At 46.7% G+C, this 19,242-nt stretch overlaps 1 protein-coding gene across 1 annotated transcript in view; it reads right to left on the bottom strand.

The window, feature by feature from the left end:
* The window catches only part of LOC138481555 (zinc finger protein 2-like), a 258,357-nt gene extending 239,192 nt beyond the window's left edge, over window positions 1-19,165 (bottom strand). Inside the window, exons 1-2 of the mRNA XM_069613733.1 lie at window positions 19,005-19,165; window positions 18,467-18,593 (exon numbers count right to left, since the gene is read on the bottom strand). Coding sequence (XP_069469834.1) covers window positions 18,467-18,593; window positions 19,005-19,046 — 169 coding nt within the window. The 5' untranslated portion in view covers window positions 19,047-19,165. The remainder of the gene's footprint in view (window positions 1-18,466; window positions 18,594-19,004) is intronic.
* Window positions 19,166-19,242: the final 77 nt, after the last annotated feature.

The following is a 19,242-nucleotide window of genomic DNA, read 5'->3' as shown; positions in this document are numbered from 1 at the left end:
GTAAAAAGGGTGTAGGAAAGTGAGAAGTGGTGTACTGTTGGCAGCTTCAGTTCGGTTTTCACTGTGCGCTGAGCTTGGGAGTGCAAATAGGGTTGAATCGAGTCCTCGTGTGCTGTTCTTGCGATCTATGTTTTGATTGTGTGTTGTTGCAGTGTGGTGAAGTTGGTGCGGTTTGCTGCGAGAGAGGTGGTTGTGTGGGTTTTTGTGTGAATTAAGTATGCAGAAATTTGAGGTTTTTGTTAGTGGGTTGTATGTCTCATAATCCTTGTAGTTTAATATTATGTATCAGGTTGTCATACTGGGTAGGTATAGTCTTAACTTGGTTTATTGATTGTATAGTTTCTAGGTGATTTATGGATGGTTTCCAGCAGATAAGGGCCTTTGTACCCCAGGTTCTGTGAGTGTCTCCCTAGTTTGGTAGTGGTGGTATATTATCATTCACCAGCTCCATTATATAAATATGTTTGGTATATTCTCTTCCCTTCCATGAGTCTAGTTTCGGGGGCAGAGGTGAGGCTGGCCTCCAGTTAAGTTATTGAGCTAGGTACATCCAGGAGGCGAGCAGGATCCCTGCTTGGTAGTGGAGTTTTATTATCATTCCAGCTCCTTCCTACCTATTTACTGTTGGTGGTCTATGCTGCCCGTGTCTACAAGGAGGCCAGGTGCTACCGCTGGGCCATACCTCGCTCTCCCCTGCGATTGATCTGAGGTTATTCTTGGTATGATTAGACGTGGTTTGTCTATTAATTGATAAGTGGATATGTTACAGATCTGTATGTCCTTACGTTATAAGGGTTGATGACTTAGGGAATCAGAGTAGGTTCTTCTCTCGGCCTAGTTCCTCTGTGTATGTCCTTACGGGCATTCTTTCTGGTTATGGGGTGAAGAGTCATGATGCCATGATTTGTGGAGTTTCCTGAATTGTAGGTGATCTCTTGTGTTCCATATGTTCTTTGGTAGTTCGTCCAGGTTTTTGGGGCGAGGTGAGAAAAAGTGGGTCCTCCCGAGTTTTCTCTTGTTGTATGATTTGGGTTCCAAACGGATGTCGCTGCTCGATCGGAGTGGCCTTGTAGTGTGACCTGCTCTGTGGGTTATGCACATTGATTTGAACTAGATCCGCTGTTCCATGGGTAGCCAGTGTAGCGTTTTCAGCGCTGGTGTGATGTGTTCTCTTCGAGGTAATTTAAGGAGCAGTCTGGGCGCATTTTGTATGTGTTGGAGTTTATTTAGGTGTCGTTCAGGCATGCCTAGATGTAGGCTGTTGGCGTAGCCTAATCTGGACATGATGAGGGCGATGACGTCAGTTGTTTTGTTGGTGAATGAGAGGAATGGTAGGATCCTTTTAACCGATCGCAGGAGGACTCCCAGTTTTTTTTACAGTTGATGATGGGGCTGGGGTTTCACCAAGTTCAGTTGGCCATGGGATGTAGAGGTTGTCTTCTCCTTTTTTGTGATGATCATTATTTCTGTTTTGCCTGGGTTGAGTTTAAGTTGGTATGGTTGTGCCTGTTTGTGGAATGGGCGAAAGGTTTTTCCGACAATGTCCCGGCAAAGGGATAAGGGGGCCGGTGGGGAAGAGTTTGGGGGCCCCTTTCCAGGCCCATTGCGACACACTGAACGTAACGGTTCAGCTTAGGGTGGGGGGGGGGAGTGGGATTCCCATTAGACAAGTAACCCGGGGCAGGGGGCGAGCACCTGATGGTTCGTCAACCAATCGCAGTTATCCTGGGAGATGGAGACAGACGCCTCAAGAAGGGAGGGAGGGAAGGGAGAGGGAGGTGAGAGGGAGGGGTTGTGGTGGCTATACAGCGACTTCTTTAAAAAATACCAATCCATCCTGGTGAAACCAATGGCTAAGTTGTTTAACCAGATTAGGGGGCAAGACACAATAACTCCGACATTCCTTCAGGCCCTGATCGCCGCGATACCCAAGCAAGGGAAGGACCCGGCGGAGTGCAGTTCATATAGGCCCATCTCGAAAACGTGGACCCAAAGATCTTTGCCTGGGCCCTGGCAATGCGTCTGGAGAGATACCTTCACTGACTGATCCACCTACATCAGGTGGGATTTGTGCTAAACAGGCAGGGAGCAGACAGCATGCGAAAGACCCTCCACATGCTGAGCTCGAGGGCTGTGCGGTGGGGGGGGGCTCTTCTGTTATCTTTGGATGCCAAAAAGGCCTTCGACAGGGTGAGCTGGGCCTTCATGGGGGAAGTTTTTGCACCCTCTGGATGGTCCCAAGATGGCTGGGTTGAATGTCGGCCTAGTATTCTGGCCCCTCAGCAATGGAAATAAATCGGGGTGGTTTCCTCTGGGGAGGGGCACATGACAGGGTTGCCCCTTATCCCCGCTCATATATGCATTGGTGATGGAACAAGGGGCGGCATCTATCCGGAATGATGGGGAGATCAACGGGGTATGGATGGGGGGGCATGGGTGGGGGGGCACACATTGCAAGATTAGCCTGTTTGCGGACAACACGTTCCTTTACGTTACCAAACCATCCCAGTCGGTACCACGCGTGTTGAGAAGTTCGGAGCAGTATGGAAACTTGTCAGGCTTTAAGGTTTGCTTGGGGAAGTCAGTGGCGTTCATGGCAGGAAACATATTGAAAACCGAAGGGAAATATGTGGAGGGGCTCCCCTTTAGAATACAGAGAGACGGGTTGGCCACCAGGGAGCGCACGGATGAGTTCTAACTCCGTGTGAGCTCCGTGGCCGTAGGTCCTTGATGTGAACTGAGCCCCTGTCTTGTGACTCCCCCCTTCCCCCTCTCCCAAGACCCAAAACCAAGGAGAAGCTGGCGGAAGATCCCCCCCCCCCGACCCCACTGGTAAAAAGTCAGACCGAAATCAGACTCTGGAAGGTGGAGAAACCCGACATCAAAGAAGAGCCGGCACACGACCGCTCCAAAGTGAACCTGAGCCCCGGAAAGCCAGTGCAACTACCAGAAGTAGGCCCCTGACCGTGTGGCTGAAGCGAAGCCCGGTCTGACTCTCCCCTGTGCGGTCAGCCCCCCAATTGCGACAGAGGGGGAAACAAAGCCTGTACCCTGCGCCGCGCTCCATGTGTCCGCGCTGCGGGACATGCCAGCCGGTGCACCCCGGAGAGATGGAGAACGCCCACTGAGGAGGAAAGGTAAGCGCCTCCCCTCCCATTGCCTACGGAGCTGCGCACTGCGAGCGGTCACAGCACACTGCTGCCAAACCCCCGGCGGGGGAGTAATTCTAACCCCGCGTGCAGGGTGAGCGCCAACGCAGCAACGCCCCCCTCCCCCCTGCCGGGGGCCGTGTGTTGCAAGGGCAGCCTTGCTGGCACGGGGCCGGCAGCCTGTGTCCTCTGGTGAGCATAAGGAGGTAGAGGAGGGGCATGCACGCCTAAAGGACCCCAGAGCCCTCCAACATACAAAATCTGCAACATTCAGCTGATGGTTTTTTAATTTAAAAAAAAAAAAAAACAAACACAAAAAAAAAACCACATTATACTCCGGGACCTTGAACGCTCATATATGAGCAAATATCATGCCCGCTGAACACAGCGCACTCGGGCCAACCTTAGGAGGAGCGCGAGCCTGCGAGTCACCCTGCCACAAATTCCACCACAACACAGGGTGTTAATGGGTGTGACCAGCTTTTGATCTGTGTAGCGAAACCCAACTTTCTTCAGTTAGCACTCGGATGCATTAAGTGCAAACACTAGACTTTGGCCCACTGCCTTCCCTCCTCCTGGCCGGGTACCATTGTAAAACACAACAGAGCCCGAAGACTCCATTCACATGCTTCTTGGCATACCTCATTGCACAGTCTGTAGAGATAACCGGGTGCACCAGCCCACTTACTTGCATAAAGCCCCACAGAGGCCCAGGTGCCCAGCCTTTTACTCAGACAACACTACCAAAAGGGGCTGAAGTACCCCCAACAGACACAATTGATACCCTGAAGCAGACCCAAGTGAGCTACCCGCCCAAAAGGGGAACGTAGGGTCACCTTCCCCACGATCCACACGTCCTGACACCGGACCACACCAAAGAGCCCATAGCAACTGCAGAATATAGCGCACCACCCTATTCTTACACTTTCTATCAGAAAAGGGGCCTCGGCCCTAAATAAAACAGCAACCAACAAGAAACACACAAGGCTGCCCAGAACAAACACCAGCCCCCAATCCCTGCAGGACAGAGCCGCTCATGCAAGGACCCGGAAGACTCGAAAAATCAGCCCGCCGCGACTAAGAGAGCAAATAGTGAGCACGCTAAACCAACAAGCCCTATGCAGCTCACTTCTGCCGCCTAGTGATATGGAGACTCCGGACTTCGCCCTTCACCTGGAATCATTCTGAAGCCACCTGTGAGCACCGCAGTGCAGAGGGTTGGGCCCCCGAGTCAGGGGCATGTGCCTCCTCTGCTGCAGTGACCACCCCATGAACGTTAGGGCGAAAGTTGCCAGATACGCCTACACTCCAACCCCACCGACCGCTGATATTGGGGCCACAGAGACAATGGAATCCTCAGAAACAGGTGCAGCTGCCACCAAAGGCGACATCGCAGCCCTGCTCAACCAAATAAAAAATATGGGAGCCAATCTAGGCGGCAAAATAGACAAAATAACACAGAGAATGGACAACATTGAAGAAAGACTAGAGGGGGTCGAGAACAATCAAGCCTCCATAGACACTCTTGAAACCAAAATGGACCTCAGAATACGAGAGATTGAGAAGAGAGAGGAGGAATTCTGACTAAAAATTGACAATTTAGAAAATCGCGAGAGGAGAAACAACCTACATTTCTTTGGCATTCCAGAGTACAAAGGTGAATCAGAGGAAGACCTCAAAAAAACCATTCACGATATCATCAAAATTCTGACGGCGGACGAGGATATCGACGAGCCTAAAACAGATAGAATACACAGAGCTGGAGGCCCACCTGGCGGACCAAGGTCAGTCCTCGCCAGATTCCACCGATACCAAAACTAGAGAAGGCCAGATCAGGAGGCCCCGTTAGCCTTGGAGGTGCCCAGATAACCATCTTTCAGGACCTATCCTCGCTCACCCTAGCATTGCGACGCCTCTGTATCCACTCACGAAATGGCTCAAAGAACAGGGCACCCGATATGGGTGGGGATACCCTTTCTCCCTCACTTTCGAACACAGCAGTATAAGGATATAGTCACGATCTGAAGAAGAAATCCGCGACTGCATCGCCGAACTTCTCGGAACGGGGCCAAAGGAAGGAGACCGCGAAGGGCCGGAACAGAATATACTGCGATGGGAACTCCAGGGACCAAGGAGAAAAAGAGTGAAAGGCTCCAGAAAGTACAGAAGGGGCAACAGCACTCCGGACAGCGACAAATGAGAACATCATCATGTGGCCCGCACCCGAGAGGCTCGAACCTTAGTAACGCAACAGGGGTGTTCGTTACGACCCAGGCCATCCATATACCTTCAGCATGGGGCCTGAATTGTGAACAAAACCCCCCTGCAAAGGGAAGGGCGGGACAACCAGCTGACGATGAACCTCGAAAACTGCATGTATCAAAATATCTTTTTTCTCTTAAAAGTTTTTGTGGAGTTATAAATATGGGGGGGCTCAAATTGTAACAATTGATTTTATGTATGAACAGGACCGTGCGGTAACGGTTCCCACCGGTGGGCCGACATTGGACTGACTGTTTCCATCCAGTCCTAATCGGACGTCACCAAGTAAACATGCAAGCCCTCAATGACATTGGAAAAGATGAACGAAAGGAACAGAGGGTAGGGGATACTGTGTTGTATTCCCCTGAGGGAATGGGGCGGGGGAGGGGAAAACGAAAACACCAAAGCCCAAGACGTCAGGCACACCCAACGGAACACTCCGACTTCATTGGCACCTTGCGATAAGAGATGGGACCCGGTAGGAAAACCAAGAACACACATCAATGGCGAATAACTACAATCCGGTAAGTGACAGGTCAACCACAATCAAAACTGGGACACTGAACGTCAAGGGACTTAATTCCCCCACTAAAAGGTCACTCGTGGCCAGAGAATTCAAAAGAGCAAAGCTTGACATACTCTTCCTACAAGGAACTAAATACATCAAAGGGGAAGAAAGAAGGATCTTAAATGCCAAGACGGGCACTGAGCATTGGGGCTCGAGCCCTCTCAGGAAGGCAGGCGTCGGCATCCTGATTGCCAAAGGAATACACTTTGAAGTCCAGAAAATGTGGGCAGACGTAAGTGGCAGAGCGCTAGTGCTGGTTGGCAAGACACAGGGCACCACCATTACACTTGCATCCATATATGCCCCTATCTCCGGACAATCCAGGTTCCTACAGCAGATAGTCCCCAAAGTCATGGTCGAAGCAGAGGGCAAAGTGATTCTGGGAGGTGACCTCAACATGTGGGCCGACCGAACCCTGGACAGACAAGCCGGAAACCCACAGGCGAACATGCCAACAGAGGCTGGTCGCTCAACAATAGTCGAAATGATGAACATCTACAAACTAAAAGACGCATGGCGCCACATGAACCCGCAGCAAACGACATTCACATTTTACTCAGCGCCGCATGCCAAATATACCAGAATTGACTACTTATACCTTACAACAGAGATAACAGGGGCTATGTCCTCATCTGAAATATCGTCCATAACATGGTCAGACCACGACATGGTCACGGTCACCCTCAATCGTATGGCGCTCCCCCACAGAGGTTCGAAGTGGCGCTCCAACGAAACGCTCTGGATAGACCCAGTATTTCATGAACACCTTGAGAGGGAGATCGGCCAGTACTTTGAGCAGAACAACACAGGTATAGTCTCGATAAACACGGTATGGGAGGCAGGGAAAGCCACATGCAGAGGAGTATTGATTCAAGAAGGAGCAGCACGAAAAAGAGAGCGCCAACTTATAGAAAACAAGCTAAGGACCGAAATAACCCAACTATACCTTAGCGCCCAATCCGCCAGCGCTGATAGAAGCCGGAAAAAAAAGGAGGCCGCCAGCAAATAAGGAACTGCGACAACTGGAAATAGACCAGGTTGTGCGCAAACTCCAATACCTAAAACAGAAACAATACAAAAAAGGAGACAAAGCCAATGCGCTTCTTGCAGCGAGGCTCCGAGGACAATGTAAGGAGAGATGGGTGTCGACTATACAAGATGAAACAGAACCCCACGGGGATCACCCCGCCGACATCCCCGACGCCTTTGCCAGCTTCTACGAGAAATTGTACACCTCGGATACACCAGCAGATGATAGTGCAATCGCAGAATACATGAACACGATAACCATCCCCGGCCTACCTCGGGATACTGCCCAAGCTCTTGATGCCCCTATTACAGGCGAGGAACTAGCAGATGCAATTAAAAGGCTCACAACAGGGAAAGCACCTGGAAATGATGGTTATATGGCTGGATTCTACAAAACATTCAGCAACACCCTCCTCCCAGCCATGGTCGAGCTCTTCAATCATATCCTCCAAACTGGCACTGCACCCGCATCCTTCACCGAAGCACTGATTACGGTCATCCCTAAAGAAGGTAAAGACCCCACACAAAGCGCTTCATACCGCCCTATCTCCCTGCTAAATACGGACGCTAAAATCTACACAAGGGTCCTCACCGCACGGCTGGAGACGCGTTGCCTGCCATAATTCACAATGATCAGGTGGGATTCATACTTGGAAGAACAGGGTGCAGACTCTACCCGCAAGACCCTTCACCTTATACACGAAGCCAAGAAAATGCCAAACACACCTGCACTATTCTCAATTGATGCGGAAAAAGCATTCGACAGGGTGGAATGGCCCTTCCTGGAAGCAACTAACGAAAATAGGCCTCGGCCCTACCCTCCGACGTGAAATCAAGGCTGTATACACCTCGGCCCGAGCTTCGGTCGCAGTAAACTCCCAATACTCTCGTTGGTTCTCCCTGAGCAGAGGAACGAGACAAGGATGCCCCCTCTCAGCAATTCTGTTTGCACTATCATTGGAACCATTCGCGCAAACGCTCAGAACAAACGCTCAGAACAAACAAAGGTGTTGAAGGGCTCCAGGTGTGCGAAGAGAATATAAACTGGCATTGTATGCAGATGATATACTACTCCATGTGCAAAACCCGATGACATCAATCCCTAAAGCGATCCACCTTATTGAGCAATACGGCACACTGTCAGGCTTCAAAATTAACAGAACTAAATCAATCCTTTTCCCGCTACACAAACACACCATGAGCCAAAGAGCGGAATTCGAACAACTGGGTCTCATCATCAGGGGTCCCACACTCTGATATCTGGGCGTCAACCTGACGAGAGACATAGCCGACATATACAAGGCCAACTTCCCCCAACTCTTCACCGCCTTCAAGGCAGACCTCGCAAAATGGCAACCCCCTCACAATCTCCTGGATGGGACGTCTGAACGCCATCAAGATGGTTAGTCGCCCACGCTTCCTATACCCCCTCCAGGTACTTCCTGTGACAGTGCCCGAGAACTTCTTCAAACAGGTGAAAAGGGCAATAACTGGATTTCTGTGGGAAGGAAAGAAGCCCAGAATACCCTATGAAACTCTCATACTACCCTAAGACCAGGGAGGGGTAGGCCTTCCCGACATCAAACGATACTACCAGGCAGCACAGTTGAGAGTCCTCATCCCCCACCTCAGAGACAGGAAGGATTTGCAATGGATCCAGCTGGACAACGACAACCTGATCCCCGCAACACTCAGAGTGGCTATGTGTCCCCAGACCACAACTCACATGAAAGCTACGCAACCATCCAATACTGGGGACCATATGGAACGTATGGAAGGAGGGAAAAGTGATGGTGGGAGTGACTACATGGCCATCCCCCCTTGAGCCACCTCTGGGCCCGTGGGATCAGAGAAGAAATCCCAGAGCACTCTAGATACCAAACCTGGTTTTACGGAGGACTCAAAAGGGTTGGACAACTATGGAGAGACGACAAATTCATCCCAATCGCAGATCTCGGGGACGCCCTCCAACTACACCCAAAGCATGATTTTCCTCTACCTCCGCCTGAAGGGAGTCCTATCCAAACGGGAATGGAAAACCAAGATACGGAGAGAACTCACTCCTTTCGAGAAGATTCTCGACACAACCTCCACAAACAAAGGCCTGATTGCATGCATGTATAGTGCCCTGATTACCAAAGACCAAAACCAGAACCACCGCCTCAAAGAGAAATGGGAAAAAGACTTTAACAGAGTATTTGACCAGCAAGCATGGGCCACAATCTGCAAAACACCATCCTGAATATCTATCGCCGCGCAATACAAGCTACACGCTATAAAACGACTCCATAGATGGCAGTAAGATCCTCACAGACTATCGAAAATATATCAGACCAACAGCCCAAAATGCTGGAGACAATGTGGAATGGAGGCCAATTATTGGCACGTGTGGTGGGACTGCCCCAAAGTTCGTATATACTGGAACGAAGTGCTTGGATGGATCAAAGAAATAGACGGCATCGAGTCTCCCCTCCTGACGTTATTCGGCCTGGAAGAGGAAGAAGATGAGCAAACCAGGATAAAGGGATTGGCATCCCCACTCCTACTGGCAGCGAGGGCCGCCCTAGTCATCAAATGGAGATCTCTGAGACTCCCAGTTAAAAAGGAATGGACCACCATTGCAACAAACATATACACGATGGAGAAAATCACGGCGGCCCTCCACGGAAAGGCAGCCCGCCACGAGGAAACCTGGTGTGACTTTGCTGACATGCATATCCCGAGCCGAGGACAAACAACATTGGAAGACCCAGAATCGCGGTAAAAGACACCCGAGGATGAGATCCGGACTCCATCCAGCAGCCCAGACACGACCAGACCTGTCACCCCGAACGAACACATGAACACCAACTTTGATCAAAACCCCATTTTACGCTAAGCACAGACTAAGTTCTTGCCAAAAAAATGGATAAACTTGCCAGACCGTCTTGGGGGGAGGGGGTCAGACTAAGAACACCCAACGTAAAAAGGAAAGGGAAGTTAATTACGTTAACAACATGACTCTTGTTTAATTCCAATAATATACCGATGTACCTATGTGAATATAACATGACTGTACTCGTATATATTACCCTTATGTTTCAAAACCAATAAAAGTAAAAAAAAAAATTAAAAAAAGGAATACAGAGAGACAGGTTTTGTTACCTCGGGATTCAGGGGTGAACGGTGGGCAGGGTTAGGATTCTCATGGGTGTCGCGCCTCAATTCGGTGAAAATGGTATTCCTCCCCTAATTCCTGTTTCTGTTTCAAATGCTCCCCACACCGGTACCCAAGCCATTTCTGATGGAAGTCAAACGGGCCCTGTTATGCAACCTTTGGGCGGGTTAAAAACAGAGGATCTCCTATGAGGTATTGACAAGGCCAAAGGAGGAAGGGGGAGTGGGAATCCCAGACCCAGAGACGTATTATAGGGCATCTCAGTTGAGGATCTTGGTAGATCACTCTACTCCGGGGACTGGGAAGCAATGGACAATGAGGTCCTAGCCCCAGTCCCATTAGACAAATGGTTATGGGTCCCCATTCACGCATCCCAGGGAGGGTCCTGCAACACCCAGTGTTGGGCGTTTTGTGGTCCGTGTGGAAGAAGGGAGGTGAATATAGATGGCTCACAACATTGCCCTCACCATTGAGTTGCATTTGGGCTCCACCGCTCAGGGACGGGATTGGAGAACCACTGGCGTTTCAACAGTGGTACGAGACTGGTTTTAGCAGGGCGGGACAGTTATGGGTGGGAGGAACTTTCATGTCACTAAAGTAGCTGGAGGAGGCCCTGGGCTTGAATAACCTTTCGCTATTTGCAACTAAAGGGGGCCCTCACTGAAGACAGATGGGAGGTTACCCTTACGAGGGAACTAACACAGAAAGGTTTATAAGAACACAATCAAGCAAATTATCTTAGAACACTCAAGAACAGTCTTGCTTCATGGGGGAAGCTCCCAGTGTCATTGATAGGCCGTATTGCAGTCCTTAAAGTGACAGTGGCACCTAAATTAGTTTATTTTTTCAACACCATCCCAATCTGGCCAGGCCGACAGTTCTTCAATTTGCTCCGGGGCCTGGCATGGGGTAGAAGCACTGCTAGAGTGAAATGGGAATCACTCACTGTACCTTATCATTGGGGGGGCCTTGCAGCCCCTGACTTTGAACTGTATTATCTGGCAGCACAGGCCCACTAGGCTGGCCTATGGTATAGCCCTGAAACACAATACTCCCATATTGAACTGAAAAATGCTCCGCCGCAACCAACGACATAAGATCCACACTAATATGTTCCCACAAGACAGACACCTGCCTATTCGACCCACTGCGTACCACATTGGACGCTTGCCGATGCATAAGGTCTAGGCTTGTATCACAAAACCATACACTCGGCATATTCCATTATGGTACACCCCAGATCTACCCCCAATCATGGATGTTGATATCTAGACTGCATGGGACCCGGACAGAACCATGAAATTGGGAGATCTGTTCCCAGAGGGCAGGTTTGTGACCATAGCTGAGTTTCGAGATAAACTGGGGCACAACCCGCTGAGAATGCTGCAATATTTTCGGATGAGAGCTGCTGTGCGTAGACATTGGCAATCCTACCCGAATGAGCCAGAATACAACGAGTGCATGGAAATGGTTATACAGAACAATAACAGGAAAAGGCTGCTGGCGACACTGTATTCGAAACTACAAGACATAACCCCGACAAGACTCAAATTCAGAACAGTGGGAAAAAGATACCGGAACAGTTATCAACAAAGTCAAATGGCAAAAGATGTGTACATTGACCAGGGAAGTGTCACTCAACGCACGTCTGCGATTGATGCAATACAAAGTACTCAACATACTTCCTTATACGCCTCTCAAGGAGCCACATCACAAGTGGGTCAGAAGAGCTAAAGGAAGGTATAAATATGCCTCAAAAACACCCCAAAACTGAAAAGCCTGTGTAAGGCAAGCCAAAGCTCCTGAACCCACCTCTGAGGATAAAATTAATAGCGCCTTTCAAGGGGCCATATCACAAGTGGATCAGAGAGCAAAAGGAATAACTACATACAGTGGGGTACGGCAAAACGCCTCCCACAAGGGATGCAAGGAAAAGATAATCCCCAAAACTGAAAGCCTGTGGAAGGTGAGCCAAAGCTCCAGAATCTACCTCTGAGGATAAAAAATGAATAGAGCCTCTCAAGAGGCCACATCACACATGGGTCATAAGAGCAAAAGGAAGGTCCACATGCCTCAAAGCAAGGAAAAGGCACACAAGCCTGAGTGAAAGGCATATGCCTCCCCAGGTAGCATGGAAAGAACAAGTACAAAAAAGGAGTCAACGCTATAGCAAAGAAAGACTGTTTATTGCAAGTAAACTTTGAAAAACAGGAATGCCATTGGCGAAGTAAAGGAGACATCCTTTGGAAGAAGAATACAGCATGAAGTGCATACTACTGAAAAGGAAAGCAAAAGAAGGGCCAACACAAAAACAACGGCTCTCCGAGATGGCACTTATCAATGAAAATGAGGTGGGGTACGTGCAAACCATGATGACAACATCGCGACGTAAAGACATTTGGGCACCTTTTCGTGCATACAGGGAAAGGGCAGGCCTAAAACAACCACCAACCTGAATCCCAACGCAGACTGTTGAAATCGTAATGAGATGTACAGATGATATAACAAATGCTCACGTTGAAAACTATATATAAATATATAACTCGAATCGTACGTATGATTGGATTAACTGTATCTGTTGGATATTGATGTCATATGCTGCATAACATTGCCACATGTTAAAATAAAGTTTTAAAAAAAAATAAAAGTGTGTTTTGGCCCCAAAAGAATGCAGCCGGCTGCCGTACATTTATTGGAGAATGGAACACAACAGTACGGGATTTCATCAGAGTGATGTCCTAGGTCCCAAACACAAAAGTTAGAAATTGTACTTGTATTACAAGAAACTGATTTGTTTTCAATGGCTGTATGTGATATCTATTTTGTTTGACTAAAGTATTGTGCATTGTAATGTACAAATATGTAGCATAATTTGAAGTTCCACTTTATTCAGGCATGCATGCACTTCACTCTGAAAAACACTATTTAGTATTTAACTCAAAATGAAACATGCCCTAACATATTTTTGGATTTGCTTGCTAACTTGAATTGACTGAAAATTCACCTTCCTAAAGCCCAACCCCAGTTCAGGAATTCACAATGCACAACGTGAGGCCACACAGGCCCTATCTATTGGGCTGAAACTGGTTTTCCACATTAAAGCCTCTTAAAAGTACAGCCAGATGACAGGCTCATGTGAAATACAAAAGGCACCCGTAACATATATCAAACTCCAGGCCCCTCATAAAAATCCATTAGCAAAGGTCACAAGAGCAGCTTATCATATCCCTGTGCAGCCAAGGAAACCTTGCCTTTACATGTATTCATATTAGGGAGGAGAGTATGCATGGGGTATACCAACAGTAACCCCTGTGGGCAGTAGAAGGCATTTCTTCATTTTCAAAACTCAATGGTAATCTAATGGATGGTATTTTAAATAAAAACTATAATAATTAAAGAAACGTATATCTCTGTGATGGGAGGTCCTATGAAGGTGTGACCAATTGCAGTTTATAGCCAAAATATATCTTCCAACCCATATAAAATTAATATATGGTGCAATGTAAAAATCCTGAGACTAACAGCAAAAATACTTCTCTGAAATATTTAGCGCTCCATGAAATGACTCATTTTTAATTAATCCTTCTGGAGTACAGATTTAATTGATCTATATTAATGTTGCTCATTCACATCCAAAGCTATGTGGCATAAAAGAAATGCCTCGTCATACGTTTAGGAGAGAGACTCCCCCCTCTCTTCTTTGTCATGGGACTTGTAGAAGCCACACCTCAGCCACAGGATCTGGGGAGGAGCTGAAGAATATATAATACCATGCAAATAGGGAAGAAGCGACATTAGCAAAATATGAAGGATTAATATTAGAGAATATGTATTGATACCATTGGAAATTGAGATTTCTGGGGAGAACTGAGACCTGGAGAGCTGTCACCATCTGAGGATTGGGCTCCAGGCTGGCTGGCAAAAGGAGACTTTTTCAGAGATATGAGCAAGTCCATATTGGAACTGGGTTCAAGACAGCAAGCTGTGAAGGACCTTGCTGAATGCAGCAGCTCCAGAGCGAGGGTCCAAGCTATCTCTCCAAAAATATGAAGTCACATTTACAATGAAAGAAGAGACGCTTAGGTAACCCCAAAACTGTCTCTATAGAGGATCCATTGTAAAATCCAGGAAATAGACAGCTGAGAATGAAGGGAAATGCTAATAGACAAAGATACAGATGTAGTGTTAAATAAAAACGACTTATATCTCCAATTTAAATTGACCACCATGTTAGATGTAATTTCCTTAAAACCCAATACATTTCAGCACCAACTGAGATATAATTTCCTTTAAACTCAATGCATTTTGTACTGAGTGGCGCAACTTAAAGTATTTTGTGCACTTGAATGCCTATTGCTTTTGTAAAATTAAACATCATTACATAGAATCCTGGGCTCCTGTGACATAGAATCACGCAGGTCATATTGTAGTCATGATACACTACTGTCTAATGTGATAGCATGTAAATATGTGTGCTACTGGTATGAGTCTAGTCATAAAATATATGCCTGCGCAACCGGAATTATTTATTTATTTTTATTTTGTTCCTTGTATAGCGCGCCAAGCCCAAAGGCATCTGGGCACTTGCTTACAGAAAAGGTTACAGTTGTTTCTCATGTTTCAGGCATACAATGATCACTAGGCAATATATATATACACACACATGTTCAGGCATACACTAATCATTAGGCAACATATATACATGTCAGGAGGTGAGATACATTCTTTACATAGTTGCTGGTATTCATACAGGAAGGTTAGTGGGATTTTGAAGTACAACGGCTCTGGCGTTGTGCGTTAATTACACATACTTTGAGTAAAGAGGTACGTTTTAAGTTGTTTATGGAAAATCCAAAAGGATTCTTGAGCTCTTAATTGGACATGCAAGGCATTCCACAGTTTGCTGGCAATCGTAGGAAAGCTGCTTCCACCCGCATTTTGGAGCTTGAATTTAGAGGTGGCAAGGAGGTGCATGTATGTTGCTCTTGCAGCCCTGGCAGTGTGTGGTTTAGAAATGTTGTCCGACAGGTAGACAGGGGCTACCCGGTGAAGACATGTGTGAGTCAGTGTGAGTGTTTTGAACGAAATGTGAGGGAATTAGCACAGAGAATTAATTCTATTTATAGAAAATCATGCAAAGTGTTTATCCCCTGAAACCCCTTATCTTGAAATGCACAGGCAAATCTATGAGTAATGTATAAAAATATATATATAACCCAAAACCACATGTAGGTTCAAAGCTGTACGCATACACACAAAAGACAGAAAACTGCAGTCAAACTGAACTGCACACATGTAGATTTAAAGCTGTGCACACATATATAGATTGAAAGTTGCATACACATGTTCATTGGAAGCTGTACACATATATTCAGAAAATAGTTCATTCGCTTAAAAACATTCTCTGCACTACTATTTAATGTAGACAATGTTTTCTGACAGATAAATGGTGGGTGCAGTAGGGGACAATGAAGATTGTATTTTGATGTCTTGAAACAGAAATGCAATGCCTCATGTTGACATGCTATCATTGAAGTATACATCAGAGAAGCAGTGTATTTATAATGCCTAGTTTATTTTACATTATAATATATGGAGAAAAGTGATTATGGAAATAAATGTTTATGTGAGAACCGGTAGTGAGATTCAAGTAGGCAGGTAAAATAAATGTTTGCCTGCCTATGGGACTACATATCTGGAATGTGAAATTAGTTAGGTCAACCTAGCAGAACCTATAAATAAATGTAAACACATATATTTCTACACATTTGTCATCATAAGCCTCAGCTTGCATTAATGAAACGGCAACGCCATTTGTTGACCTCTCAAGACCCACAAAGCTGGTGCAAGCCAAGGCAGGCGATGGGTGGTGGCCATCAAGGTGGACAAAGAAGCCCTTGCCATTTTATGGGGTTGAAGACACTTTACTTGTGCATTGTCACCCGGAGACCATCTTCACGGACCACAAGCCTCTGGTCTCCATCATGCAAGGGTCCACACCAAGGTCTCCTATAGCCTCAGCACTACGGGGTCATGCAACGTTTCTAACCAGGAGTGGGTAACCCCGCCAACTATCTCTCTCAGCATCCCACGGGCGTTGCCTTAGAGAAAAAGATTGTTGGCAAGGAGGTTGAAGGACTTGTGAGCATGATCACGAGAACTATTATTCCAAGATCTGTGTTCCTGTAGGGCATAGTTGATGCCATGACAAGGAATGAAGGCATGCAAAGACTGACCGTCCAGATGCAATCCGGTCGATGGCATACTTTCCTGAATGGCAAACAGCACTGCACGACAGAGTATTAGGCGCTATTACAGGGCCTGTGGCAGGTATGGGCTGAACTGTCTGTTGGACCCGAGGGAGTTTTGCTGAGCGTGTCTACTTTAATTATCCCTCTGAATCTGTGTGACCAGATAATACAGACATCAAGGCATGAAAAAGATAAAGGCCTAACTTCATTAGAAGGTCTGCTTCCCAGAGTTGGAGGCAAAAGTCGAAGAACCAATAAGCCGCTGCAATATGGTGCCAAACAGCAGGAACAGTGATTCACCTTCTTCCTATTCCAACACCACCACGGGTCAGACAAACCAGGGAAAGCACTAAGCATAGACTTTGGAACTTCAAACATATCCAACACTTCCTGTTGGTGTTGGAGGAGTACTCAAGGTACCCAGCAGTCTGGTTAATGTCTTCCACGGCAGCTGAGACCATAATCCCAATAATATAGGAGATGTTTGCAGCCAATGTCATCCCAGATTCCATTAGATCAGACAACAGTCTCCCGTTTTAGGGGGAAAAGTTTGATTTCTTTCTGCAGTTCTACACAATCACCCACAAGTGGAATACTCCCTGCTGGCCAAGCGTCAATGGGCACCTGGAGCGCTTCATCAGAATGCGCAACTAAAGTTTCTGAATTGCTTATCAAAAGGGCTAAACCTTGGAGCCTGTGTTGACGTTCTTTATGATGGTGTATTGCACTTGCCTACAGACCACCACGGGGATTGCCCTGGCTGGAGTATTTCTGGGTCACAAAGCACGATCTATAGTCACAAAACATGCATCCAGGGTGCTGAAGCTGCCAGACTCTGATTCACTGTGCAAAATACAAGTGGCAGCAGGGAAGTTGGAGGTGGCTCTAAATGGACACTGTAGTGGAGGTGGCGGACACAGTGCCAGACAGCAGGAGTCCCCGTCAGCATAAATTGTGCTTGTGGTACAGGAATGACTCGTGAAGAAAGAATCTATGCGGACAGAGAAGGGGGACTCCTCCATAACTTTGGTTACGCAGGCCTGATGGGTCGAACTCACCACTAGGTCCTGTCAACAACAGTGAAATGGAGAGCGATCATGATAGAAAACATCCGCAACTGGATTTGGGGGACTCAAATGGAACATTAGAGAATGGCCTGAGATCCTGAATGCCTGAAACCATCATTCAGGAACAGGGTTCCTGGTACTCCTGTCGAATGGACAGAAGAATGCCAAGCTGGGTTAAGAGGCTAAACTGTGGAGTGATTATGAATAAGCGATTGCGCATGTCTGCATTTTTGTTGTTTTGTTAAGAAGCAACAAAAGTTTGTTAAAACATTGATAGGGATGTTATGATGTAGGACATTGATCAGGGAAATGTCATACGTCAGGAGTAAATAAAGTGGGACGCCTGCGCGTGCAACACAGTCTCGGACAGACTGGTTTGGAGTATTTTCCTTCTTGAGCAGAGCAGGCAAGGCCAGATTACTAATTTGAGATTTACCCTTGAGCTCCCCTTGCGCTTCTATAAATACATTTAAAACACATTGGTCATATACTTAAACGTCTGTGTTCACAACTTTGGTTCACCCTGGCATCACTTGACAAGTAAACGATGTAATTCATAATTATCGAGTTCCTTGCTACACAACATCTATGCTAAAAGGTTATCTCACACAACAGGACATATTAGCTTTATTGAGGCTGTACAGGACTGAGCGATTGCCACGGCACTGTGCCATGCATTTACTGTTCTTTCTGAATAAGGCAAATGCAATCTGCGTCCACAAGGGGTTTGCAGTCACAAAGTAGTGCGAAAATAAAGGAGTCTGATTTCTAGTTTGAGGACCATTGTTGTTCACTTTGAATCCTAAATGAAATCACATAAAAGAAATGGTATAACAGAACAATTATTGGTCATATTTAATCTTACAAATCCTGAATTAGCATAAAAAGAAATAGACAAATGTCTCCAATCTTGAAACCAGAAAGAACACCAGACAATCCACCCATTCCAGGCCATGAAACAACACTAGTGAAAACCACATTACCCAGAGAACTGAAGGCCCTGTGAATTTCCTTCATTACGTTGGAGTATAGTTCTTGCTGCCAGTGGTGTAATAGCTTCCACTCCTCTTCAGAGAAACAGGCAGCAAGATCGCAGAACGTAGCAGGAGTCTGCAAAAGCAGGGGAGGATTATCAAGTGGGGTATTCGTATTCACTTTTAGAGCCAGGGAGGGGATGCATTTGATTAAACACAGTTCAGAAAAAAGTAAACAAAAACAACCAATGTAATTACGATCACCCCCAAAACGTCCGAGTTTGAACAGTACGCTCTACATAAATACCTACACTGCACTGTTTCTTATTTTTAGTTGTAAACCTCTTAAAAGTAACTAAATAAATAAAATGTACGTCCGATCGGAGACAAGGGACAATCCTTACAAACAAGGGGGTCCCTAAAGAATACAGATGGTTGAAATGTCACAGCAAGTTCTGAGGGGAAATTAATTGTATGTAGAGTTGCCGTCTGGTATTAGGATTAATTTAAATATTATGCATATATGGGCAATGCCGACATTACTCACTTTATCCGAATCCTGTCTTGGTTTTTCGTTTCCAGTTTTCATTTTGAGAAACACCTCCTTGCCCGTGAATGGCTCAGCACAGAACACAGCCGACAAGACACGTTACTCCTCTATTATTAAGCCTCTGCAAACAGTATCCTTCAACTAAGCCCCTGTTTACGAAGCAGCGAATATTATGTGAGCATGCGCAAAGAAGAGCTACTGTTCTACCACGCCTGTTAAAAGTATGACTTCCTGG

Source organism: Ambystoma mexicanum, chromosome 5p (genome assembly GCF_040938575.1).
Source record: "Ambystoma mexicanum isolate Mex_15411 chromosome 5p, UKY_AmexF1_1, whole genome shotgun sequence".
NCBI lineage: Eukaryota > Metazoa > Chordata > Amphibia > Caudata > Ambystomatidae > Ambystoma > Ambystoma mexicanum.
This window is presented reverse-complemented; position numbering and strand designations above follow the sequence as displayed.